At 40.3% G+C, this 27,727-nt stretch overlaps 1 protein-coding gene and 1 long non-coding RNA gene across 2 annotated transcripts in view; one reads left to right on the top strand and one right to left on the bottom strand.

Moving 5' to 3' along the window:
- LOC110834382 (chitin synthase chs-2-like) overlaps positions 1-9,358 on the top strand; it is a 32,162-nt gene extending 22,804 nt beyond the window's left edge. Inside the window, exons 18-23 of the mRNA XM_022073485.2 lie at positions 342-481; positions 2,399-2,562; positions 3,957-4,139; positions 4,427-4,597; positions 5,464-5,695; positions 8,533-9,358. Coding sequence (XP_021929177.2) covers positions 342-481; positions 2,399-2,562; positions 3,957-4,139; positions 4,427-4,597; positions 5,464-5,695; positions 8,533-8,717 — 1,075 coding nt within the window. The 3' untranslated portion in view covers positions 8,718-9,358. The remainder of the gene's footprint in view (positions 1-341; positions 482-2,398; positions 2,563-3,956; positions 4,140-4,426; positions 4,598-5,463; positions 5,696-8,532) is intronic.
- The window catches only part of LOC110834568 (uncharacterized), a 260,749-nt gene that overhangs the window by 133,023 nt on the left and 99,999 nt on the right, over positions 1-27,727 (bottom strand). The gene's annotated exons all lie outside the window — the stretch shown is intronic.

The following is a 27,727-nucleotide window of genomic DNA, read 5'->3' as shown; positions in this document are numbered from 1 at the left end:
AGGAATGCTGATATTTTTATAAAAAATACTTTATCCAAAGTGTTTTGCAAAAAGACAACTGTCATAACGTAAAATCCACTTTTGCTGCAAAAGGTTTTGGTATTTTACGACCAATACACTGTCCTAGACTTTTCATAACTTGAGAACAGAATGAATACATCCTCAAACGCATGTCCTGGATGAACAAATCTGTATAATATAAAAATCCTTTAATGTCAATAAAGCAGACAAAAATTGTTCCAGTCTTAGATTTTTATATTCGCATTTTCCATTCTTCTACTGAAGATGGTGGAATTTTCTTTATGGGCCTCGAATTCAATGTAAGATGGTGATCATTTCAGGTCCGTTGATCCTGTTTCACAAAGCCAGCCTCGACGGCGCACAACTCTCAGTCTCAACAAGCGAGATTTAGACCCCCTGGCGGAGGACGAGGACGAGGAAAACGACACCGAGGACACCGACAGCTTCACGGATAACGAGGGTGAGTACGACAGTCACTGACGGCGACGTTCTCTAAGGCCGTCATGGTCACGCGTTCAAATTACAGTTTTATATTTCCAAATTTATGAAAGCAATGTTATTATGCAAACAAATTGCTTCATCAAGATTAAAAATCGAGCAACACAAGACTTGGATGCTTCAGCATTTAATTAACAGGGGTTCTCAAACTTTTCCAGACCACATGCAGACGCAGCCCGCACAAGAGTTTTTGGTAACAATGTTACCTGTACGATAAAAAGTAGTTTCTTGTTATCAGAAAACAAATATTGTAAAAGTAGTTAGCATTTTGCGATCACTACCGCTGTGAGTAAAAGATCAGTTTAATGAAAAACATCTAATCAACAACTGGGATGAGTCTTAACTAACTAGATGGCGTACCGAACCCGAAGGTTCATCACCGAATTAACCAAAACCCTCCACCGGACCATATCCTGGGCCAACAAAATCCAGTCTCCTTCAACTCCTATCTCCCATAGATCCCGCCTCAGATTATCCTCCCATCTACGTCTAGGTCTCCCCAGCGGTCTCTTCCCCTCAGGCTTCCCAACCAGCACCCGGTGCACACCTCTTGTCCCATCCATGCGCGCTACATGTCCCACCCATCTCATTCTTCTCGACTTAATCACCCTGACAATATTGGGGGAGGAGTATCAATTTTTAAGTTCGTCATGGGATGAGTCTTACTGATAAAAACTTCTGAAAATATAGATGTGAATTACAACAGAAACTAGACTTGATATTAAACCATTACTCAAGTAAAAACAGGTCAAAAATCCCACTAATAAATGATTTTGTTAAAGGAAGCTGTTGAGTAATATTTTAATCTCTCTGTAATAGTATGTCTAATTTAGGCCCATATTAAATAAATTACCAAGAGGCTTCAATAGACTGTCTTCTTTTATAACACTGCGGTCCGCGAGTCGATACGAAAATAATAAAGTGGCCCATGGTCTGGAAAAGTTCGAAAACCCATGTTATAAGAGAAGATAATTTATTTAAACGCCAAAACATTTAAAGATTGCTGTCTTCTGGGTTGTTGCGCTGTGTAGTCTGGTCGATGTTAACCAACGTTTCAGGGGTCATACTGCCTCCGTCATCAGGGCGATGAGTATGAAGATTTCTGTCTTCTGGGTTGTTGCGCTGTGTAGTCTGGTCGATGTTAACCAACGTTTCAGAGGTCATACTGCCTCCGTCATCAGGGCGACATGTATCGCCCTGATGACGGAGGCAGTATGACCTCTGGTAAACATCGACCAGACTACACAACGCAATAACGCAGAAGACAGAAATATTCATACTCACCGCTGTGAAAACCTCAAATACTACATGCCATGACATTTCATTACATATACCACTAAATTAGACAAACTCTTGGAAAGAGGTTCACACATATTATTTAACAATTTCCTTTAACAAAACCAGTTACTAGTGGAATCATTGACACGCTTTTACTTAGTAATCTTGTTTCTTTGGGTTGCTATGAACCCGTGCATTCATCGAAGTGTTCATCAGTAAGACCCGTGCCAATTCTTGATTCTTTCTTATTCATTAACCTGATATCAGGTAACGAATTTTTTTTAGAGTGACACAGTGTAAGCAAAAACATACTTGAGACCATACAAAACACTGTAATACATTAAAAGACCTGCTGAAAATTCATAATACAAATCTTTAGTTTTACACACTCATAATTACTTCAAACTTCAACAGCCCGCACGTGAGACCAGGTATACAAAAGAGGATAATATTAAGATGTAAAATACGTCCTAACGAAATAAAGTATGAGTGTGGCGGGCTGCTATGGACAAGGTAGGCTACAGAACACAAATCATGTAACCTTTTAGCAACCGAAAGGTCTGGGGGACTCTGAAGCATAATAGCCTTGCTCTGTGTGCAGACATGGACCGAAAAGGAGAACGCGACGAACAGGTGACCCCGTACTGGATTGACCATCACCCGGAAATGAGGAAAGGTGTTGTCGACTTCCTGCCCACAAAAGAAGATCAATTCTGGAAGGATCTTATTGACAAGTACCTCTACGTTCTTGACAAAAACGCAGAGGCAAGCGACTTTCATCTTACTTTCGAGCACATTTGAAATAAAATTGTGCTGCCTTATTATACAATTTGAAAGAATAACAATATTTAAAAATTCAGTCCGCACCTCAAAGAAAACACAGTACTTAACCATTATAGAGATCAAACAGCTAATAATATTTGTCAGTGGTCTCAATCTATGTGTCGCGAACGTATTTGACAAGTACGACCAGAGGCTTTGAATAAAGGAACTATTATATAAAATTAAACATGTAAATTAAATAACCAATTAATTGTTAATCTCGCACTGTTATCCGTAACTGAGTATATTTTAGTAATTAGTTAAATTATAACAATAAACTCATATTTTAAACTTGGAATCAGAAATTAACGACAATGGTGGTATCAGTTACTGTTGGTGGTGGTGTTACAACAATGTCTATGAAGTTACCTCACCCCACTCTTTACCGCAAATGAATTCGTACGCACTCCTTCTGTTGACAGAGACTGCGAGGAACAGTGAATTCATATGTTTCTGTACGGAAGATTCTGTGTCGCCCAATTCTTACTCATACTTTATGTTGAGTATAATGCCTTTTGATGAAGGAATTTCCATTTTATAAAATAATTATTACAAGTAGTGCCCTTAAAAGCAGATATTTTTGTTACAAAAAACCAGTACGAGCAGGACCAAGCCAAGCCAAGTAAGATTTCTAAAAAATAGGTGTCAAAAATTTTAGAAATGTATTCTAGTTTCAATACGTCGCAAGAAAGATGAATATTCTAAGTGTCCTGATAACACCAAAAGGTTGAGAACCAGTGCGTTACATAATCAATCGCTGTTTCTTCTTGGTTTCATATAAAAACCGTAAATACTCTATCGTTAAAATAATGTTACATAATTACATTAAGTGATCACCACTGTGCTTTAAAGTATCAAAACGCCACGTCGTTCGAACATGGCTTAATACAATTAAGGAATAATTCGATCTGTGCTAATAAACATAATAACAATTTCTTTCTCGTAAGCCTATTTCTGAAACTACCTCCTTCCTGTATGAAGAGAGAAATATATTGAACGCGTTACTTTAAAACGAGGCAAAATCTTAGGTTGTTAAACATTTTAAATTGAAAGGAGAACTGGAGAAACAGTGTTTGAGTGATAGGCTAGTGCCTCGCCCTGAGAGAAGGTAAATGTCTATGAAAACAGTAGCTGGTGGGAGTCTGGTGCAGCGCATATTCGGCCTTCATAAGCTGCTGACTCACTCACGTCTACGCCCCGCCCCGGGAATAGGCTAACACGGAGTCAAACAGTCAGTTGATGTCAAAAAGAAAAGTGTGTAATGCACAACTTTGGTATTTACTCTCGATCAGTCTCGTAGGCTGTTGACCAATGCCCACCTCTTGTTTTTGTTGCAGAAGGAGAAGCTGGTCGCGAAGAACCTCAAAGACCTGAGGGACATGTCGGTGTTCGCATTCTTCATGATGAACGCCCTGTTTGTTCTTGTCATCTTCCTTCTGCAGCTTAGTAAGGATCAGATACACTTCAGCTGGCCTTTCGGTGTCAAGGCGAACATCACGTACGACAGTAAGACGTATGAAGTACGTGTCATGCAAAAAGCATTACGGTGTATTCCATAATTCCATGTAAACATGACGTATAATAGACCTACTACGTTAATTATGAGTCATTAAAATTATGTAGGCAGTAAAATAGCGCTATAAAGGCGTTCGACGATTAAAATCTATGATGTACTGTGGTGTAACAACCGATGGTTGGGTCTTCAGATCAGCTGTGGACTCGGCATGCAAAAGCAGCCGACTGCGACCGAATTACACATTCCGAGAAGTGAATTGACTTATTTAACTTGTGTCTGGTGCAATTTCAGATAACAATCACCAAGCAATACCTGGAGCTTGAGCCCATCGGTGTGTTGTTCATCGCTTTCTTCGGTGTCATCCTCATAATACAGTTTCTGGCGATGCTGATCCACCGTTTCGGCACATTGTCACACATGCTCTCCACAACACAAATCAACTGGTTCCGTGGTAGTCCTCACGTAAGTCTAACAAGCAACAAATACATCTGGTAGCCTATCTCGGATTCAATTTCCTAAGAGAGACTAAAAAACAGAATTGGGTTTTATAAACATTTCCTAACATGTGTATGGCATTCTCGCTTCAATTTCTTTTCGTCCGCGGTTCGATTCTTGGCTCGGACGTCAGTCAAAACACCTTCCCATTCAACAGTGTAACCTAAGCATATAAAAAGCGTTGTTAAACAAACTAGAAACATTCAGAAATCAATTTATTTATTGTATAAACCGAATCTTTTAGTCGTCAAGTAGACCTGCGTCTATCATGTCGTCTCAAACATTTAAAAAGACGCGCTAATTTAAATTATATTGATCCTGGAACACGCGCACGAAGTTTGTAAACATACTTCTGACTCACTCTGTATTTTAATTTTAGAATGGACCTCGCGTAACGTAAAATGATTGACAAAAACGTTCTCTGCAATAACGCTAGATGGCAAAACGTTCTATACAAAATCCTTAAAAGTACTTTGTAGTGAGGTTTTCTGGCTTCTCGTGACTTAGAAATTACGTGAAATAGAATAGTTTAAATTAAATAGGTACTTTGTGATGGACACTGAACATCTGAGGGTCTTTGCGATAATAATTTTACAGAATCTAAGTAGAATTACGAAATATGTTAATTAAAATAAAATAATACGTTAGCGAAGCAGGGCCGAGTACAATGACAAAGGAAACAGACTAAATTAGCATAATTACCTAGTAAATTTCAATGCAGTCTTTACACTAGTTTAATCTTGACCAGATATGTAATCAGGGACCATTTATTACTAATGAAGCACAACAGAGTTCAGCAACATAATGAAGTGTGTCTCTTTGTGTCCGACCAGTCTGACGACAAGGATGCAAAGGCCAGAGAGGTGGTGCAAGTCGTGAAGGGCCTACAGCAGCTGCGCGGAGCGGATGGCAAAATTGAAGACACGGACCCGATGCAAGAGAACGTTGGACGGCGCAAGACGATCCAGAACCTTCACAACAAACACCTGCTCAAGAAGAAGCAGTCCGTGCGAACGCTTGACACAGCCCTCAAACGACGGCTGTCCATGATGCCAGATAACTCAGGTATCAACTGCTTCCGAGAGACTCCCTCGAGTATTCCTTAAACACACTGCTTCCCACACTTTTTCCTTCATTACCCCAAACCGCTTATCAGAAAGTCCTTTTTACCTAATGTAGGTAAAACACTGTGTTTGTTTGTCAACAGTCTTTCGACTGGTTTGACGTGGTCCTCCATTTTCGCCTATCTTGCGCCAATCTCTTCATTTCACATATTTTTTGCAACCCACATCCTCAAAAATCTGCGTCACATACGAGGTGCGATCGGAACGTTTCTAGACTGCGCCTATAAAAACCCGTACACTTATCTCAGGTATTAAATTCATCCATCACCCTCGAAGTAGTTCCCCTGGGAGTGAACACAACGATCCCAGCGCCGCTGCCAAGCCTGGAAGCATCCCTGGAAATCTTTTTTTGTCAGCCTGTCAAGCACCATCTGCGATTCTGCCTAAATCTCTTCTATCGTCTCAAATATCCTTCCCTTTAGCTGAATTTTCATCTTTGGGAAGAGGAGGAAGTCACACGGCGAATAAGGAGGGTGCGGGATGACGGCCATGGTGTTTGAGGCCAAAAACTGCCGAACTTTGAGGGCGGTGTGCGCTGGCGCGTTGTCATGATGCGTCGCATGTGGAGTTCTTCCTTTAGAATCAGCTGACAGGTCCCATAGCCTATCCCAACAATGTCGCACAAGTCGTTGATGGTACGACGTCGATCTTCGTGAATGGCCTGCCGAATCTTCTTAACATTTTCGGGCGTTGTGCTCGAAGATGTACGTCCAGAACGCTCGTCATCATCGACAGAGGTTCGGCCATTTTTAAAACGTGAATGCCACACAAAAGTTTGTGCACGACCCATTGCGGACTCCCCAAATGCTTGCTTTAGCATTTCATAGGTTTCCGTAGCCGTTTTGGCGAGTCTCTGGCAAAATTTGATGCACACGCCATTCCGAAATCGCAGGAGGGTCGGTGTAATGCACTACCAAAACGCCCGTAACTAAGAAACAAATGCTAATTCGATGATGCCGGCTGGCACACTGATTCACTATGAATGTAGGCCGCACCCCCTAAAGGCAGAAGCTCGTACTACATCCGGTTCGCCCTCTATTGACACAGTCTTTAAACTTTCCGATCGCACCTCGTATTCCAATCTTTTTCTCCCTCTACAATTCTTTCCTTCAACTGTTTCTTCCATTACCAAATTAACCAATCCTGGGTGCCTCAGAATGTGTCCCACCATCCTATCTCTTCTTCTTGTAAGATTTTTCATTCGCCTATCCTGTCTAAGACCAGCTCATTTCGTACTTCATCAGCCCACTTAATTTTCAACATCCTTCTATAGTATCACATTTCAAACGCTTCTATACTTCTTCTTTGTGACTTTCCCACTGACCATGTTTCGCTTTCGTATAGCGCTGTGCTCCACACATGTAACTTCAGAAAAATCTTTCTTAATTCCAGGCCAGTGTTTGACACTAGTAGTAATAGTAGCATCGTACAATAGCCTGAAATACCTATGAAATAAATCCATAGCTTACAATAGGAAATGTTGATCAAGTTTAATTGATTTACCGGAGAGAACGACGAACTTAGTAAATAAATTTTTACGTTATCTAGATCTAGAAAACATAAAAAATTTTGATATTATGTTCGCCGTGCTGTATGGCAACTTCTCCGACAAATGTGCTGAGCGGGAAACAGAATACAGCAGGCGCCCTGTACTAGCCTGCTGAAAATACGACACGTATCATTCAGATCATAATGAAGAGAATACGCTTAGGAACTGCTGTGTTAAGTCACTACAGACTCTATTAAGCAAATTCATATAGTTGTAGCATATAACTGAAACCTAGGGAGCATTATTTTGCTGGCATATCCACGAGAACATACGATTCCTTTTACTTTAGCGATACTGCAAATCCCGAACATAATCCACATTTGGACTAGACATTATTTTAATTTCCCTTCTGAAAGTTAACGTTGGAGACTGAATGATGCAGAAGGATGGTTGCAAGTGCTCATAGGGCAAACTAAACAATGGATGTGTTACTATTATCAACTTTCTGGACCGAACTTTCTAACCATGGATGGAAATATTCTCTTTCCGGAACTTGGGGGGGGGGGGGGGGGGGTATCCTCTGCCAGACAATCAATTCGTCCCTTTTTGTGCATTATAATTAAAAAGAGAACTAAAATGTTACAATAAGTGCATACATATTGTAAAAGATCTTACTTGGCTTGATCCACAATTACTAATATTATGCAACATGACTATAATAATTTTTAACAATTGACACAATCGTAAACACTTTTTCATACAACTGTAGGCTGCGTGATTTCTAGAACTCTTCATGCGACGTTATAGAAATACGTAAATCGGGACCAAGTGTGGTGCAGAATCCGTCTTGAACAGTTGACATGCATTCAGCTAATGAAAAAACCTCTTGCTTTAAGAGAATACAAAATTTCACAACTAAACTCTAGCTCCAGCCAGATCAATCAATTTAATATTTCTTCAACCCACTTCAATGGCTTCGTTACAAGATTTCATTCTTATATTCCTTGTTTCGTCTCATAGAATATACAACGTCGAAACAGGTAAAAATATTATTATGCAAAAGGCATCTATGTTAGGTTTGGGAAGAGGCGTTAGGAACTCTTTAAATTATTAAACTATTCCGATATTCACTAGAGACACTGAGGAAGAAAATAAAAATCCCTCGGACACGTACGAAACACCTCTAAAATATAAAACTACAACTGTACTTATCCAGTACTCAGTTAAGATCGATCACACAACGAGAATATTCTTTCTGAAAGTGCCTGAAGTATGTATTTTGTCTGTAGGAGCCTACCCATTGGCAATGAGGAAGCTGACAGTTCGACGCGACACCTTGCAGCACGTTCTGTCTGTCGGAAGAAAGTCAGTCATCGAAGAGCGTCGTAAATCACAGATAAGGCGGGCGAGTCAAGGCTTGCCTGGGGCAAAAAGACTGCCCGCGGATATACACGAGGTATCTGACGAGGATTAGAGTCTACACCAAGGCCATTCAGTCCAACCAAAAACACCTCGTCTTTAAAGCTTAAGAAGAACACTTCCTTACCGGCAACTGGCCAACGGATGCAACGTAGTGTTAAATCTGTGTCTCAGACAATGGAAATGTATTTTGAACAGATCCTTATATTACCAGCGGAACTGAAGTCGCCAGATCGATGTCCTTTAACGTGAGCCAGGGAAGATATAATCTTGTAATCTAACAACTGAGCATCACACACTACTTTCTGGCTGTCGGTAAACCAGTGTACAAATATTAAACTAATACTTTCGACAAGAGGACCAATAAGTCACCGGTAAGATACAAATTTAACATAATCCTCATGCTTTATCTAGAAACTGAATCAAAGACGCAAGAATCCCACTGAGAGTTTAATGTTCCAAGAACTGAGGCAAAAGCTTACTGAGTTTGTAAGAACGATATCCTAGCATCTGAAACACACAAATGAAACTATGTGTAAGAACTACATATAGTTAGTGATAAAATAAAGCAAAATGTCAATTTATTATAATTTTATATCGAATTCGCATAGCATATGGACTAAATACACATAATCTACTCTGAACCTGTAAAATATGTTGCAAACACAGCGAATAAATGTGAATTGTGCCTTCAAATGTATCAGTTATGTGACAGCTATTATTTTAACCGTTAAATCATACCAACATAAAACTATATTCTTTAGCATAGAATTAATTTATTTCTGCATTCCTCTGAATTCAAGTTTAAGCTACGGCATGCTACGAGAGGATCTACCGAAAGGGTGTTGACAAGCAACCCTCTTCTTCCTGCAAATAAAGAACTTTGCTATTCTAACCCCACTGTAAGGCATGTAGAGTATTTTCAACAAATTCATACATGCGCAAAAGAGATTCAGCTCGCTTAGAAAGAAGCCCTGTGTACTTTGTCTGCCTTCCACAGTTTCCTTACTAAAAGCCAAATGCCTGTATCAACAGAACAATGAATTATATGCATAACCGAGATTCTCGAACAGGGCCTTTACGATAAGTTGATTAATCCATGAAGATAACGGCCTATGCCATGCTTTTCGAACGAACTACGAATTTTAGGCTAAAATACAACGTGGCTTGTGCTGTATATACTTTAAATTTATTGTTTCTGTAATGTAACATTGTATCAAGCACCAACTTATCAGCTTCGAGACTAGTATTGATAGCACAGCTTTTCCTTACGTTGCATGGCCTACCAGTTTAATAAAATAAAGTTTATGCTGTACACGTAGCATAGCTTGTCTACAGTCCACGACTGTAATCTTGAGACTTGCAAGGACTGCAGGAAGTCCGAAGCGTTAAAGGCAGACGCTATCTTTCCGCCTTCCTCCTTCACCCCGCAAGTCTCAAGATTACAGTCGTGGACTGTATCTATATTGCATATCGACGGAGCCTCTGTTCAACAACAGGACGACTTCAACATTTTGCAGTGTACAATGCAAATGTTTATTGATTATTAAGGTGGATTCTTATGTATCAACAGGACAATATAAAAATCATATTTTTATTGGAATGGAATAAACAAATCAGAAGTGAGCTAAAAAGATTTCGACATCAATATACATATTGTATACATTACAAAAATGCGTATATAATGTATTACTGGGTCCTTAGAATGGCGGTAATAAATAAATCAGTAATTTATGTATATATAAATATAATCCGCTGACATATTAAATTAATTAAACCAATGTAGACTACAGTATTACGGTGAACATTTACTTAGAATGCCTGGTATAACTTTTAAATACTACCTCTAAATAATTGATGTCTTTTTTACGAGATGTCGATAAAACACACAGATGTTAGAAAATATAGTTATCATATACATATTTAACAATATATGTCCTATGACGTTTATTTTTCATGATACACGTCACCGTCAAATGGCGTGAACTATCAAATGATCAAACCATGAGAACCTCAAGTTACAACTTGTGTTTGAAGCGGCCTACTTCTATTTCATGGCAGAAGGTATCCTTTCCGTGCTACATGTCCAACTCATCATATCGTCCTAGATTTTATTATTCATAACTTAAGCAGTGCGTAATTAACATACACTCTTTTTAAGGACACAGATTTGTGAATGATATCGATTCTTCCCTCCACTCTTACGGAACATGAAGCTACTTTACACGTAATATAAACCAACAGTTTTAACTGCGTTTAGAGGTTAAACTGTACTTGGTACTTAATTAAACATCAGATCATACAGACATTGAGGAAGTGGATATTTGAATCCGCGCATTATTGACCATGATATTAGATGGTGTTAGCGTTTATCTCCACGTTCCGGCCACTTTAACCCCGAGGACGGGGGCCCAGTACCCAACTGGCTGAGTGGACCTCAGACGGTTGGAAATTTTGGGGAAGACAAACACTTTCTTTCCAGATAACTTTCAACTTTACTTTGTAATGAAAAGGTTGACAGACACTGTTCCTCTATCTTGTGTATTTCATTTTTAACGTTCTTAGGAAACCCGAGTTTTAGAGAATAGAAGCTTTAAAATGCTGAAGGTCTCGGCAATGTGGCGACCCTCCCTCTGTCAAGTTGGTGGTTCTGGGCTTGGCTCCTCAGCGGGAAGCCTTTAGTTTACAGCCCTCATAATTCAATCCAGATGGACAGGCCGGCACTGCAGGTTAGAGGTCCCAAAACGAGTTTTATGTGCCGTCTCTCCCAACAACCTTTGTTACAGACACTGAACTGGTGGCGAGTCCAACAGGCCTGTTTTCATGATCTAACTAAACACAAATTTAGAATCATGCAACACGCATGGGAGACATGATAAATGCACACAGAATTTTACTCGAAAAATCTGCAGGAAAGAGCCCACTTGGAAAACTAACTCACTAGATGGCTTACCGAATCCGAAGGTTCATCACCGAATTAACCAAAGCCCTCTACCCGACCCTGTCCTGGGCCAACAAAATCCAGTTTCCTTCATCTCCTATCTCCCATAGATCCCGCTTGACATTATCCTCCCATCTACGTCTAGGTCTCCCCAGCGGTCTCTTCCCTTCAGGTTTCCCAACCAGTACCCGTTGCACACCTCTTGTCCCATCCATGCGCGCTACATGTCCCGCCCATCTCATTCTTCTCGGCTTAATCACCCTGAAATATTGGGGGAGGAGTACAGATTTTTAAGCTCATCATTATGCAGTTTTCTCCACGCCCCAACGTCTTCTCTCTTAGGCCCAAATATCCTCCTCAACACCCTCTTCTCAAACACCTGCAATCTGTGTTCCTCCCTCTGAGTGAGAGACCATGTTTCGCACCCATACAGGATTCGAGCCTGCTACCTCAAATTCAATTTGACTCAGTATACCATACTTAATTAACCAAAGCACTCCACAATACGTGTAACAAACGACAATAAATTTATAACCTGACCTGTGATCCAGACATGAAAACGTACCATAAATTCATTTTCCGCATTTTGTTTCACAATCTTTATCGGTGACCTTTAATCTCGGGACACAAGATTTATGAGACAGTGGCGAGCTGTATGGGGCTTCTGACATACTCTGGCTTCACGCACTCTAATTCAAGTTACTGCAGTCCAATTCACATCCTTCAGCTGTAGCCTACATATATTCAGATTACACATTACACTAACAACACTCGTCGATTGTGGTCTTGTGCCACCAGGTCCATCTAGCGCCCGAAAAAACAAAACACAAAAGCCCCAAAGTCTAGGAATACACGGAATTGTTGAAAGCTCTACGTTACTCCGTCATCCAAGCGTCAGAAGTGGTGGTGAAGTTCTCAAAATAATTATAAACACGTAATGATTAAATGAGCTAATGAATTCCAGAATAATCACATCATTGCATTACATACAATAGTTTTGAATAAATAAAATGGTTGTCTTATGGTTCCTGACGCCGTGTGGCTTGCACGTGATTAGAATCTATACAGAGGAAAATATCCCATCATACGATGTTCAACACCCACAAGATTACACAGCGAGGCCTTAGATATCTGATTAATATTGCATCATCCTGAGAGATTTTAAAAAAAGGGTCTGATTTTCTTGTTTCCCGACGTCGCAGCCGTAAAACCAAGAACTGCTAATGTTCCGACCTGCAGGATGGAACACAAAGTACATTACTCGTAAGTACTTGTTAGAATACCAAGAAGTTTAAAATCTGGCCACCAGATGGAACCGGTGTATCGATTTGGATTCTGGTAGGTATACGATCAATTATCATTTGTTAACGAGGAGTACAGAAACGAGACCAACACCTGCATGCGAGCAGAGTGCTTCAAGGTCGACCGCAGAGCGCTTTGTTCCCTCGCTTGCTTGCTCGCCCTGTCTGAGGCTTCTCTACATATACATGGTCCGCTAGACCGCTCTGTCGCAGCCAGAGTCTGAGACAAGACGGAAATCCACGGGTTTAAACAACAAGAAAACAACTCTTATGTATAAACAAGACACCATTAAGATCAGTGACCAAATGAATATAAAATACCACTACAAAGGTAGGCCTACTTTACTAATGACATTTTATGTTCTCTGTGCGGTGATGTCGATGCTGGTCGTATAGGTTGTACCGCCATGAGGTCCTCTGCGTATCGGAACATACTACCACCCATTTTCAGGGGACAGTCTTTGAGAAGATAACAGTCGCTAAGCTGGTCAAGAAATCCCCTTCCTTTTATGGAAGTATGTTCATTATCGTGCTCGTAACAGTCTGTCCCTGCACATTATCCAAAGCCAGAAGAATCAAATTCATCCCAACACACTTCGTATTTACACCACCTAGTTGATACAATCCTCCTAGGTACTCTTATGTGTACAAAGCGGTCTCTTCCCTTGATTTCCTGACTGCTGATAGCTTGAAATACGTTTATTGGAAGTTCAGTTTCGAATGGGCGTAAAACACGGTCGAGATATGGGGAATGGATTCCTCTGACCCACGCGATAGGGACCAGTGGTAAGCTCTTGTGAACACGGAAATTGCACCTTCGTATCCCATGAAAGGCGATGAATTTATTGACTCGTCTGTGCGACTGTTTGGCTTTTCCAGAAAGTCTTCGCTCCATGGAGTTTTACAATCTGACGCACAGCTACGTGCAGGTCCAGCAGATGCAGCCAACGTGAAGGGTGTTGTCTATGAAAGGAGCAGGTAGGAAACACCCCGTCTGTGGTACTGGGAACTTTCCTTAAACCAAACAACACTCTCACCGACCAACTGGCGTGAAGAATTGGTGGGTGGGGTGATGGTGGTGGTAACGAGGGGTTACCTCAACCCACTACTTAGATTCTGATTCAAGAACGAGTGGGGGAGGGGGGTTGGCTTGTTTAACGCCGAAATGTTTACGCTGTATTTAAGATGTTGCTTTTTCTTAAAGTTTGCTAATTGCGTGATTATCACGGCAAGGTATGTGCGGTTCTAAGCAAAAACTTCCTTGAAATCATGGCCTCCAAACCAACTTTTAACAGCTTGTTTTGGGCGCATGTCCTTATCTATCGAGAGACCAGCAGGTGGAGATATTTCAAAACAATAAAACAGTCTGCAGACCACCAGCAAACATTGCAAAATAGAAATTATTTGTTCTTAATTAACACACGTTTCACCCTGCTATTTGTTAAGCATCTCACCATAAACACATACAATCTTTATTGACCTCGTCACTAGATAGAGGTGAGTGGTCAGCTTCACGCCCCATCCGCTTTAACCCACTGAAAGAATAACCAGTATCCACTGTGCATTAGGATGGCTGAGCCCCAGAGCCAGGCTGAACACGACAGCCAAGACAAGAATCTGCTACCCCTGAAAATACGTTACACAGCACAACGCAAAGGACAGTCTGTCACATAAAAGTATGTAATTGTGTACTGTTACCATGTGTACGAGGTGCGATCGGAAAGTTTCAAGACTGTGTCAATAGAGGGCGAACCGGATGTAGTACGAGCTTCTGCCGCTAGGGGGTGCGGCTTACATTCATAGTGAATCAGTGTGCCAGCCGGCATCATCGAATTAGCATTTGTTTCTTAGTTAAGGGCGTTTTGGTAGTGCATTACACCGACCCTCCTGCGATTTCGGAATGGCTTGTGCATCAAATTTTGCCAAAGACTCGCCAAAACGGCTACGGAAACCTATGAAATGCTAAAGCAAGCATTTGGGGAGTCCGCAATGGGTCGTGCACAAACGTTTGTGTGGCATTCACGTTTTAAAAATGGCCGAACCTCTGTCGATGATGACGAGCGTTCTGGACGACCATCTTCGAGCACAACGCCCGAAAATGTTACGAAGATTCGGCAGGCCATTCACGAAGATCGACGTCGTACCATCAACGACTTGTGCGACATTGTTGGGATAGGCTATGGGACCTGTCAGCTGATTCTAAAGGAAGAACTCCACATGCGACGCATCGCAGCCAAGTTTGTGCCAAGGCTCCTGTCTGAGGACCAGAAGCAGAATCGACTTATCGTTTGTCAGGAGCTCAAAGATCTTGCAAGAACCGACCCCAACTTCCTTTCTAAGGTTTCCTCTTCCCAAAGATGAAAATTCAGCTAAAGGGAAGGAGATTTGAGACGATAGAAGAGATTCAGGCAGAATCGCTGATGGTGCTTGACAGGCTGACAAAGAAAGATTTCCAGGGATGCTTCCAGGCTTGGCAGCGGCGCTGGGATCGTTGTGTTCACTCCCAGGGGAACTACTTCGAGGGTGATGGATGAATTTAATACCTGAGATAAGTGTACGGGTTTTTATACGTGCAGTCTTGAAACCTTTCGATCGCATTTCGTATATTGATGTAAACATCTGTTTAGCTCACTTCTGATTTGTTTATTTCATTCCAATAAAAATGTTATTTTTATATTGTCTTGTTGATACATAAGAAACCACCTTAATAATCAATAAACATTTCAATTGTACACTGCAAAATATTGAAGTTGTCCTGTCGTTGTGCCGAGGCTCCGTCGATATGCAATATAGTAGATAGACACGCTATGCTACGTTTACAGCATAAACTGTACGTGTTCGTGTGCGCAAGTCTGATATCTAGGCTTCAACTGTCTGTGTTTCCACGAAATCTCAGCGTCAAACACCCATATCACGACCACAAAGCGATATCTCAGTAAAAAAAAAAAAATTGTCGTTACTCGTAAATGGTGGCAAACCTGTAAAAGAAAAGTTATTTACAGTTTCTACTTCAAATTACCTCCCCCAATAACCTACTAAAGCTTTAAACCACTTTGTATGTAATTTTAGCTATCATAGTCGACATAAATCAGGCAAACGTACCCATCTGTTCTTGAGTCTAATTATAAATCATATTTAATAAATTATTCTTATAGCCAAGGCGGTCGTATTTACCGCTTAATCTACCAAAATATAGGACAGTTAATCGATTAATTAGAAGTGGTTAAACGCTTGAAAATTATGTATGTTTTTCCCTCAAAGAAAGAGACTGTGTTCCACAACCACACAAAACAACGGACAAACGCTACGATGGTGATGTTTAACCGCCTGGGCCTTCCGTTGGCCATGACACTAGCTCCTGCTCTCTGAAGCCGACGTAATTTCTGGTTCCCCAACTTATCAATTACAGCAAACACCTTGACGGGCAGTGCTATTGTACGTGTCGGGCGGGCGGCAACATCAAACGTGCATTGTGCAATTTGCTCTCAGCTGCCACGGCTGGATGATAAAAGCCAGCAACCCTCCATACACAGTCCCCTCTGAGGGGCCACATCAGAACGGATTTACTGCAAACCAAGGCTCAGAAATGGGCCAGCTGAAACGTCAGAAACGAACAACCGATCAATCGCTCCTATCATCACCTTTTCTTCGTTTTTCTCTTTCTTTCTTCCCTCCTTCCTTCCTCGCTCTGCAGAGGCTTTGCTATCTTGTCCAATGAAATCTATTCGTTGAGTTAGTTCATATTGTTAGGGTTTTACAGTGAGTTGGTCGCGTTGACCGAATCGAAGCAAAAGAACACACAGCCTTTGTAGAATTTTGGAGAGAAATCGTTTAGAAAGTGAGTACCTTAAGAAAAACAAGAAGAAAACGGAAAGGATTTGAGGTTCTCACTTCGGTGAGCACGAAGATGGCTGTCTTCTGGGATGTAGCGCCGTGTAGTCTGATAAGACGTTTAACAACGTTTGAAAGAATGCAGAGAGAGACTCATCGCCTTGATGATGGAGGCAGCAAGGACCTCTGAAACGTTGGCTAACGCCTACCAGACAGGACGTCGCTACATCCCAGAAGACAGCCATCTTCAAAGACAATTAGCGTTAGAAAAACAAGCTCTGACGTTGTGAACTTGAATTAAATGGCTCAGAATCGCGTCTGATGGAAGGTTTTGGTGTCGGCGGTGTCAAATTTTAGCAAATATTTTTAGTACAATATGCGGTTTCTCATTTTCATATATTCCTGGCCCCTTGAAATTTTCATTGCAACTAATATTCGCCAGTCTGCTACACGTCAGGCTGACGGACAAGCCAGCAGGTGGCCCGTTAATGAGAAGTTGTAGGGATGATGGACCACTTCATGGATTCATGTCTCGGCCCCCCGTGGCTGTTCATTTCCAAGAACGCATTACCGAATATGTTTTTTCCAAGAACACAAGGCAGAACAATAACCAGCGAACCAATTCATCAGTATCACTAACGAACGTGATTTCGACGTGGTTACTTTGACAACCATTTTGCTAAACATTGTGTTCTAACGAAGACATTTCCCTAACCTAATGTGAAATGGCGAAATCAGAGCGAAAAATCAGGCTATTGATAAGGTAACATTATTGAATTATCGACACAAACCGCTTGAAAATTTAAAAGTAATAAATTCTGAAAGTGCAATGAAACTAAGAAAAAAACATGACTTTGAAGACAAGAAAGTTTTGTTTGGCCTAATACAGCGTTTCTCAAACTATTTCAGTTGACGTACACCTCGAGTAATAGACAACATTCAGCAAGATTTGACTTTAGCAGATGAAAAACTTGACAACAAAGCTGCTCATTGCCTGGTAACTTCGGAAAAGGAAAACAACAGTGACATTATGTAGGATTTGAGGTTTTTACATTCATCGCCCTGATGACGAAGGCGGTATGACCTCTGAAACGTTGGTGGAAATCTACCAGACTGCACGGCGCAATAACCAAGAAGACAGAAATCTTCAACAGTGACATTAATTTGTATTTCTTATTTCTTAAATTTTACGTCATGTTACTTTGCTAAATGTTATCAAAGACAACTATGGCAACCAACGTGGCAATGAAGATAACAGTGGTATCCAAGGCAAGTACGGTAACCATGTGACGCCATCATACCTGAGGATAATCGCAGTACCTAAAATTTAGAAAGAACGCACGCATACATGAAATTGTGAATGATGGATACAAGAAATGATTTCGCCATGCAGTACGATACTCATAAACCGACACCGAGCGTCATGACGCCGACAGATGGTTCGAATGAATTGCAAATAGAAATCAGTCAGTGTAAAAATACCTGGCTTGCTCAAAACTAATACCAAATACCTCTGAATTTGACACCATTTACAACAGAGAATACTTATTATTCCCTTGACCTTTCACATAAAGTGTAGGTTCTTTTCCAATCCACTAGTTCATCCGCGGACCACGTAAGGTTCCCGTCGACTTTTTCATTCTGAAGTATCGCCAATTTTGCATTATTTCCTCCCCCCCTCTCTCTCTCAGGTTCACGTGTTTTTCTTTGAAACTTTCTTCTCCTGCACTGGCAATATTTCGTCCGAGACCATAATCAAAAATGTGCTTAAAATTGTTAACGGTTACACCTCTGTGTCCAAAATCAGTTCAGTGTTAAGTAACTTCGTATCGCAATGAGTTCTCTGTGTTACAAGGAACGTGTCAACACACAAGCTACACATTCGTGTACAGTAGTGTACCCCACACAGTAACGAGGTGCGAGGAGGGCGATCACGACGTCTGGAGGGCAGAAGTGCAAACAGGTGGTTCCTGAATCTTGGAACGAGACAGCTTACGGAATGGGCCGCCCGGAGAAGTCGTGGCTTGCGGTGTTCCTGGCCAGATCATGTGACCATCCTCGGGGAAATGTTTCAAAATTTGGCGCTCGAACTTTAAAATGGAGTTCTCCTTCGAAGAAGGGAAGAAGTAAACACACAGGATAAACAAAGAATAATGATCAAGGGCAGATGAAAAGAAGAACGAAAGACAGAAAAAGGAGAGAGAGGGACAGGAAAAACCAAAAAGAAACTACAGAAGCAAGGAAAGGAGAGGAAGAAGAAACAAAAAGAAGGAAATAGACGGAAATAAATTATCTAAAAAGAGAAAAAAGATTGGAATGTAAAGAGAAACGAAATTCACTATGACAAATTTACCAGCACACCTCGCAATTTGCAAGTTCTTGTGATCAGTAGTAACAACATGGCAGACGCACGCCAGAGCACCGCTTGATGGTTTTAAAACAATGTATTGAAATAGATCATAAATCCTGTATCAAACTTCTTGTAAAAACCGTTACACAACAACGTGGCTGCTGAATGAAGAATATATTAAGTTTTCTGCTGGTTTTATGCGGGCTACTGCGTAAATACTTAAAAACCTCTGCCTTCCCGCCAAACAGGCCAATATGGTGCCAGAGACCGTCAAGTTATTTCGATCGAGTCTGATCAAACATTAATGAAATTTAAAATAATATAATTTTAAAATCAGGATCCATGTCTTTCCTCATTCCGTATTTTTTAACAATTTTCGTAGTATTGCAGTGTACGCTTACCGAATTCCACGACGACTACACTAGATAACTCCTGTGGGAATGAATTATTGTCAGAAGGTAATAGTCGCTCCAAGTGGCCAATAAAGCATATTTCTCGATATAACCACTGATAAAATTCCGTGGAATAAATAAGAAAGTAAAAGTCACATTATATAAAACTCTCATCCGTAGCAAAATATCATACGGGAGTGAAACATGGGTACTCAACCAGAATGCCGCAGATAAAGTGGATCTGTTTGAACGGAAAATCCTGAGGAAAATTTTCGGCCCGACACAAGAAGCAGGTGAATGGAGGATAAAAACTAATCAGGAAATCTATAAATTACATAAATACATACCACTGTCACAATTTATAAAAATCAAGAGACTACAATTGGCAGGTCACCTGATTCGGATGGACGACATCCAAATTCCAAAGATGGTATTCAAAGGAAGTGTTGGAGGAAGAAGACCAGTTGGAAGACCCAGGAACAGATGGGAGGATGCAGTTCAAACGGATGCCACACTGCTCCTGAGGATTAGAAATTGGAAGAAGGCAGCGGAGGATAGGACCGAATGGAAGAGGAGAATTGAGGAGGCCATGGACCGAATACGGACCGGACAGCCATAGAAGAAGAAGGTAATAGTCGCTCAGATGATCATAGATGAAATCATCCGCATTTTATGGAACGCAAAGATTCATTACCGTGTTCAGAACAGCCCGGCCCTCGTCTCTATTCTGAACCACCCTCTCATCCTTGTTCTTTAACAAGGGTGTCCCAAAATAAATCTCCTCTTCAGGTTCTTAGATTAACATTTGTATTAATTTCTTATCTCTCATTCGTGCTGCTTGTCTAACACACCTCATCCTCCTTGACCTGATCACTGAAATAACGTCTGATGAAGAGTACGCCCCATGCAGCTACTGGTTGGCTCGGCATTGAACATCCTCGCCAGTTTCCAGAACGAAGCCAGATATCCCTCGAGCAAACCAGTTCATCACTCAGTAAGTCAGTAGAACCCAGCACATCCGACGACTATCGATAAGGCTGCGGTCAGTAAAACAGAGTGTTGTTCCACCAACCCAACCGACTGAGAGAGTCTACACAATCAGCGGGACTGTTTGACGGTGCACGCGCGGTTTCTCCCTTTGATGTTCCGCAAAGGACCTGGGGAGGGGGGGGGGGGGCGCACACGTCATGTCTTGCTCCTGTTGGCATCTGAATGCAGGAATGCTGCCCTCTAGCCATCTCTTTCTGTAGCTGCGTGCACAATAAGTAGTGAAAGTAATGTAGCATAAGCAGCCCCAGTTTCTTGTTATGTAACACTTTACAAGATTAAAAGTTAATTTGTGAAAAACAAACTCACGTCGCCCACTTTTCTTCAAATGCTACGTACGAAGCTTTATCAACTGCACATGTTACTCTAGTAGAGTGGTGTGACCTATTGGAATTATACAATACAGAGGATGCTGGAAACGTCGTGGCTTATTTTAAGGCACCATTATGAAGGAAGTGCCCGGCTGTCCACTCTTTAGTGCGGATAGCGGTTCAGTAACAACAATGCGACTAATATAATAATTACAGTGACGACAATAATAAAAGATGAATATTTTTAAAAAGTATCATAAAACATAATAGAAGATATTCCCAATTACCTTACATTATTAAGAAAGATGGACTTATGGTACCACGTATGTATGAGGAATTTAGGAAATACAAAGAGGCGACATTGTTAGTTACACAGTACAGTCTGATTAGTTCAGACAAGAAATTCAAGATGAGCTGGTAATTATGCTTAATCCTCATGGAGAAATAAAAGTTACGTACAGAACTCTGGCGTGGAAACACGCTGAAATATAACCATGCAGAACACTGTGGAGGAAATGGGAGGATAATACTAAAACTTATCTCAGATGAATTCACCATGAGGATCTGAACTGGACTTTACAGTTTCTGTAAACCATCTAGTGGCAGTGTCCGCGTCCACTGGGCCAGAGTTTTCTCAGTTAATTAGATTAAGAACTGACGAGTTACTAACATGCTAGTTACTAGAGAAATAACCAGAATAAAAACCAGTGGCTGTCTAATTAACAAAAAATATATAAATAAAGGGAAAAGTCCACTTCGAAAACCTAGGTTTAGACGGAGAAAACATTAAAATTGGAGCATGTGGACTGTACTGATTCAGCTCAATATAGTAATAAGTGGCGGGCTTTTGTGAACACGGTAATGAAACTTCTATGCGGGTATTTTGTTAAACATCTGAGCGATTATTATATTCTCAAGATCGACTCTGCTCAACGGAGTTAAGTTCTTTGTCATTACTGTTACCTTACTGTCCCGCTGTCCACGTTTGCTTGCTGGCTATTCTACATTGAGCCTACTTTTCCCTGCTCCCGGCTTCCTTCTCAGACCCCCAACTTGTGACATGCCCCCCCCCCCCCCCCAACCCCCGGTTTCTGATTCATTTTTTAGTAACCTTGTTCCGTCTCCCCCCCCCCGGGGGGATGTCATTATAAGAACACCCTCTACAGACCGGTAAACGTAGAATAAGAAAGTAGAGAAAGCAGAAAATTCCGGGTTACAAAAGCTAGTTCCCTGCTTGTTGAAGGTGAAATACAGCTCTTGAGACAAAATCAGTTCCTTTTGTAAGACTGTAAAGTTTACACATCTGTCATCTGTTTGTTTAACGGTACTAAGTATACACCAAACAGCCCTGCCAACATCGGCGTCATTTTCATGGCATTTTGAGAAGTTAAAAGTATCCAAGTTTCAACATAATTACAAATTCCTGTATTAGAATTAGAAATTAGATTACAGAATCACATTTTCAATTAAAATTCCTTCATTTAGGTTGTAATACAGGGAAAACGATGTTCATAATAGAAGATAAAGTCGATTTCAATGGTTCTGTGAAACTACAAAAAGAATATTTAGCCTACCAGGGAAATTCCTAAAGGAAATCTCTGTGAAATCCTTGAGTGATAACAACACCCATGTTTTGCATGGATCGGAATGCTGGAGGTTAAGGAGAATCGACAGAATGGGAACGAAAATTAAATTCGCTCTGCCTACTATATCACGTTTCATTAAAATTCTTTCATAGTTTTGCATATGAAATAAGCAGACAGACGGAAGTAAGCTACCTCCCAATAAAACGCTCATTTCTTGCACTTAATACAAAGAACTCATAAAGTTGTGAATTCTTAAGAAGACAAACGATTTGACCGGAGCCATGTAGAAATGAACGTCGTTTGTATGCGACGGTGTGCCTAGAGCGCATTCTACTCGTAGTTGTCGGAACAATTGTTACAGGTGTTAATGAGCGCGGAGATGGTTGTTGATTGACGATGCCGGATAAACCCGGTTTCCATGGTAACATGACGCTGATATTAAAATTACGCTAATTGGTGTGTGGGTGTTATATTTTTATTCAGTGATAACGAGCGTTTCGTGACGACCAGTAGCAAGGTGAGCAGATGGTTTAACCACTAACTAACTAGATGGCTTACCGAACCTGATGGTTCATCACCGAATTAACCAAAGCCCTCAACCGGACCCTGTCCTGGGCCAACAAAATCCAGTCTCCTTCAACTACTATCTCCCATAGATCCCGCCTGAGATTATCCTCCCATCTACGTCTAGGTCTCCCAGCGGTCTCTTCCCCTCAGGCTTCCCAACCAGTACCCGGTGCACACCTCTTGCCCCATCCATGCGCGCTACATGCCCCGCCCATCCCATTCTTCTCGACTTAATCACCCTGACAATACTGGGGGAACAGTACAGATTTTTAAGCTCATCATTATGCAGTTTTCCCCATTCCCCATCGTCTTCTCTCCTGGGCCTAAATATCCTCCTCAACATCCTCTTCTCAAACACCTGCAATCTGTGTTCCTCCCTCTGAGTGACAGACCATGTTTCGCACCAATACAAAACAATAGGCAGATTTATAGTTTTGTATACTTTAATTTTCAGGTTCTTATAAATCAGACGGGAAGACAAAATATTTTGAACTGAGAAGTAGCAAGCATTTCCGGAATTTAATCTCCTCCTAACTTCCTCATGAGTATCATTTTGGTTTGTTATTGTTGTTTCCAAATATTTAAACTTTGTCACACTTTCAAAGGATTCATTAGCCACCCTAAGATAATTCTGTCCGCCTACTCGGGTGAAACATATATAAGATATTATCCTAAGCTAAACTGTCGTGTGGACGTTTAATTTTGTTTCACCAGTGACGATAAATTGAAATTTAAAATCCATCAGCATTCAATTCGACGAAAACTTTTTATATATTGGCCTATATGTACCACCTCCAATAGAAATTTAACCGCAGATATCATCAGTTTTATGCGAGGAACAATGAATTTCATTTTAGGCTAATTAATCAGTTTGAAAAATATTCAATTCATGGAACGCAAGGTCCAGTTTAATATAAAACACTACAACAGTTGGTCACAGATCTAAAGTTTATGAACAGTTATTGTTTTGATTTAATTTTATCATTACGATCAAAATTAAACGTCGTATCAATTTTTTTATAGAAGAGGACTTTCTTAAGTCTGTAGAAAAAATTGTGATTGTAATAAAGACCGTCATATCTTTCGACATTATATTCCATATCAATGGTCGGTGTCACTTTGAAAATCACGAATTTCTTTGTACGGTATCACAAAAGCGCCCGCTGTATGGCAGTGGATCATTCTTGAATTACGTCATAGAAAGTAAAAGAAAGAGCGAATCAAGTCATGCATAACCAGCACCTGTATCCCAGCCACAATTAACTGATGGGCGAAGTGCAGTGATGCTTGAATGATCATCCGCAAAGCAAAAACTTTTTGATATAGGATGATTTTTAACATCGGAAAATATCCAAGAGAGTTCGCATATATCCACACAGTTACAGCAAAAATTGGGCTTTTTAATTACGTGTGACATTCTTCTTTAAATTCCATACTATACCCACGGATTTAGTTAGACTAATTAAAATGTCCATGTAACAAGAACGTCAATTTTTGTCACCTGTCTCCAAAAATCTGAAACAAATTTATTTACCGTCACTGGTTTTCAGTAATGTCTGAGAATACGTCCTTCTGACGGTCCAGGAAAATCCGAAGGGATTTGAGTTAAACGGTGGGCCTCCGTTTCTTATATACCTATGTCGTTGTTGATTTACTGTATGTAAACGTAAGTAAGTGTACCACAAAGATAAATTAAGATACATGAAGACTTTACAAGGAAACGCAATGAAAATTAGGTAGCGTATTTGTTCAATCTCGAAATCAAAATACAGAACAAAATCATAAAAGAAACAGCTAAATATCCTTGTGGCAAATATTTGGAAATAACAGTAATAAAACAATATCTACGAAACATAAATTAGGAAAATTCCCAGAATGCTTGCTGGAACTCAATTCGTAAACTTCCCTCACGTCTCCTTTTTAAAAACGTAGAGATTTTAACAACAATTATATTACAGTCATTGTATTAAATTATTGCACACTGAATTATACCATACAGTATATCGTATATAAAACTGAATATGTAATATATATCGAATTGCATTATAGAACAAAGATTTCAGGTACCCTGGTTGTTAAATATAAAATAACAGAGGCTGAGATGCAGAAAATAAACTACGTAGGTAGGTAGATAAGTTCAACAGTTAATGTGGGACAATCGAACTATCACAATTTAATCAAAGACAAAAAACAAATACTGATAACATTTTACGAAGTCGTGGCAGTATAGTCACTTGAAATAACAGCTTTAAATAAGTGAATCAGTAGCGATACTTGAAGCTAGCAAGCACATCACCGTAAAATAGGTACGTAATCGGGACACAAGATAGGAGTTAAATATATCCAACTTGACACAGACAATAAAAGAATACCTACACAGACAGTCAGAACACGCAATAAGAATGACAATGTAACAAATTCCACGGAGTGTGCAAGGCTGTAAATCCCATGGAAAAACACACATGTAAATACCTCCAATGCCTCAAACCGCAATGTAGAAGCAGATGATGCTAACCGTGACAATTTATTATTATTATTATTCCATCTATTCACCACTTTATAGGGTATTTACTGCTATGTACACGAGACAAACCTTGCCTCTGTGGTAGGCTACATAGTGCAGCAGCTATTTCCGAAATACATTTTGTTTTTAATATGTGTTACATGTATTATATACTAGTTTTATTGTTAGAGAAGCCTACATATCTTACGACAGCGTCTTTTGAATGATGTATTAGGATCCTAAAATGACAGTTTTCTGCAGTTCCCTGATGTTGTGTAAGCCCGGGATGGCCAAATATTTTCTAAGTGACTTTGAGACAGTTCCAGTTGCTCCTATAATTATTGCTTAAACTTTCCACATTTGCCATATTTCAATATCTTCTCCGCTTCCTTCTTATTTTTTATTATTATTATTATCCCATCTCTTCACCACTTTATGGGGTATGTACTTCTATGTACCCGAGACAGACCTTGTCCCTAAGGTACATAGGGCAGCAGCTATTTCCGGGATCCATATTGTTTTTAGCAAGTGCCACATATATTATGCAATTTTATTTTATGAAATTATTATTATTATTATTAAAGAATTGAATTATTAAAACTACAGTAGCAACTTTGGTGGCCACTTTGGAAACATACACTAACTAGATGGCTTACCGAACCCGAAGGTTCATCACCGAATCAACCAAAGCCCTCCACCGGACCCTGTCCTGGGCCAACAAAATCCAATCTCCTTCGACTCCTATCTCCCATAGATCCTGCCTGACATTATCCTCCCATCTACGTCTAGGTCTCCCCAGCGGTCTCTTCCCCTCAGGCTTCCCAACCATACCCGGTGCACACTTCTTGTCCCATCCATGCGCGCTACATGTCCCGCCCATCTCCTTTTTCTCGACCTAATCATCCTGACAATACTGGGGGAGGAGTACAGATTTTTAAGCTCATCATTATGCAGTTGAAAACACACTGGATTAGCTAATTCACTAAATGTCAATGCTGACGTATGTAATGGTTTAGTTTATTAAATTATCTTTATTTCACTCATTAAATGTGTGTATATATCTTTTTGGAGCACAATTTATTTATTAATGCGGTTTACACACAGTTTCTTAAGTAGCCTACATTGGTGGCTGCTGTCATAAATGGTATTTTCTCTTAAAGTTTTCCCGAACAAAGAGAGTGCCTACTGCATCCTTTAGTGTATTTGATCTTAGTGTTTTCACAAGTCACGTCACCTTTTTACTAGTATTGATTTTAACCACTGTGCAGTAGGGGTGAACAGCTATTTCCAAACAGTTCGGCCCGCAGCGATATTCAGGTTTATATACGATATACGGCACATCGTAAAAAAATGGTAAAAATATGTTCCTTTTCGAGAGAAGACCTAGGGTAAGCTGACTTCTTCTCGTTCAAAAATTATGCACAGCTGTGTCCAAGAAAATATGTGAGTCACCTTAGAAAATGTTAGTACTAATTCCGGCGTTATAAATATTTACATTTCGAACAACTGACGATCACATGACTGTGCATCGTAGAAATAACATATAATTTGGGCTCCCCGTTTAATTTCAATGGGCATTATTAGTTAATTATCACACAAAAGTATTGTAATCGCAGAACATAAAAATGGACAAAAGTCTATAAAACAACACCGTAAATTTGAATATCTGGGTCCCACAAAAAAGTCGAGTTGGAGGACCATTTCGAATTCGGTACTACGCTCCGGTGCGTGTCTTGAAACCATGGGAGCATTATAGCTTCTTATGTACCTATTATGGTACAGGCCTGACAATAAAATATATTTATTTACTTTATGGTACGTATTAAAATGTTTCAGAACTACAAAATTGGTCCATGAGATACTGCACTAGGTACACGCGGTTAATTGAAAATAACTGCCCATCCCTGAAGCAGACGGTCGGCAGCTGCTTGTTTCTGCAACCAGAAGAACTCTTGCCACGCCATCCATAATGATCATTAAAAATCACGACCAAGTACACATAATGAAAGACGAAGCGCATGAAATTCTTTGAAGGCAAACTGAAGCTTCAGTCTCTGGTTAAGTTAATTCTTCGACTGTTACAAAACCCAAAGTTTCATTATCAAGTTCACCAAACCTCATCACTGGACCCAGATGATTAGTCTAAGGACATAAAATATGTAATTAGGGCAATTCATACTTAGTTTTTATCGTTGTGAATGAAATTTTGACGAAAAGCTTTGTAACTTTTAACAGC

Source organism: Zootermopsis nevadensis, unplaced genomic scaffold, assembly GCF_977971745.1.
Source record: "Zootermopsis nevadensis isolate Lab colony 2312 unplaced genomic scaffold, Znev_1.0 Znev_ptg000021l, whole genome shotgun sequence".
NCBI classification, from domain to species: domain Eukaryota; kingdom Metazoa; phylum Arthropoda; class Insecta; order Blattodea; family Termopsidae; genus Zootermopsis; species Zootermopsis nevadensis.
Note: the sequence above shows the minus strand (reverse complement) of the source record. Positions and strands in the feature narration are given on the sequence as shown.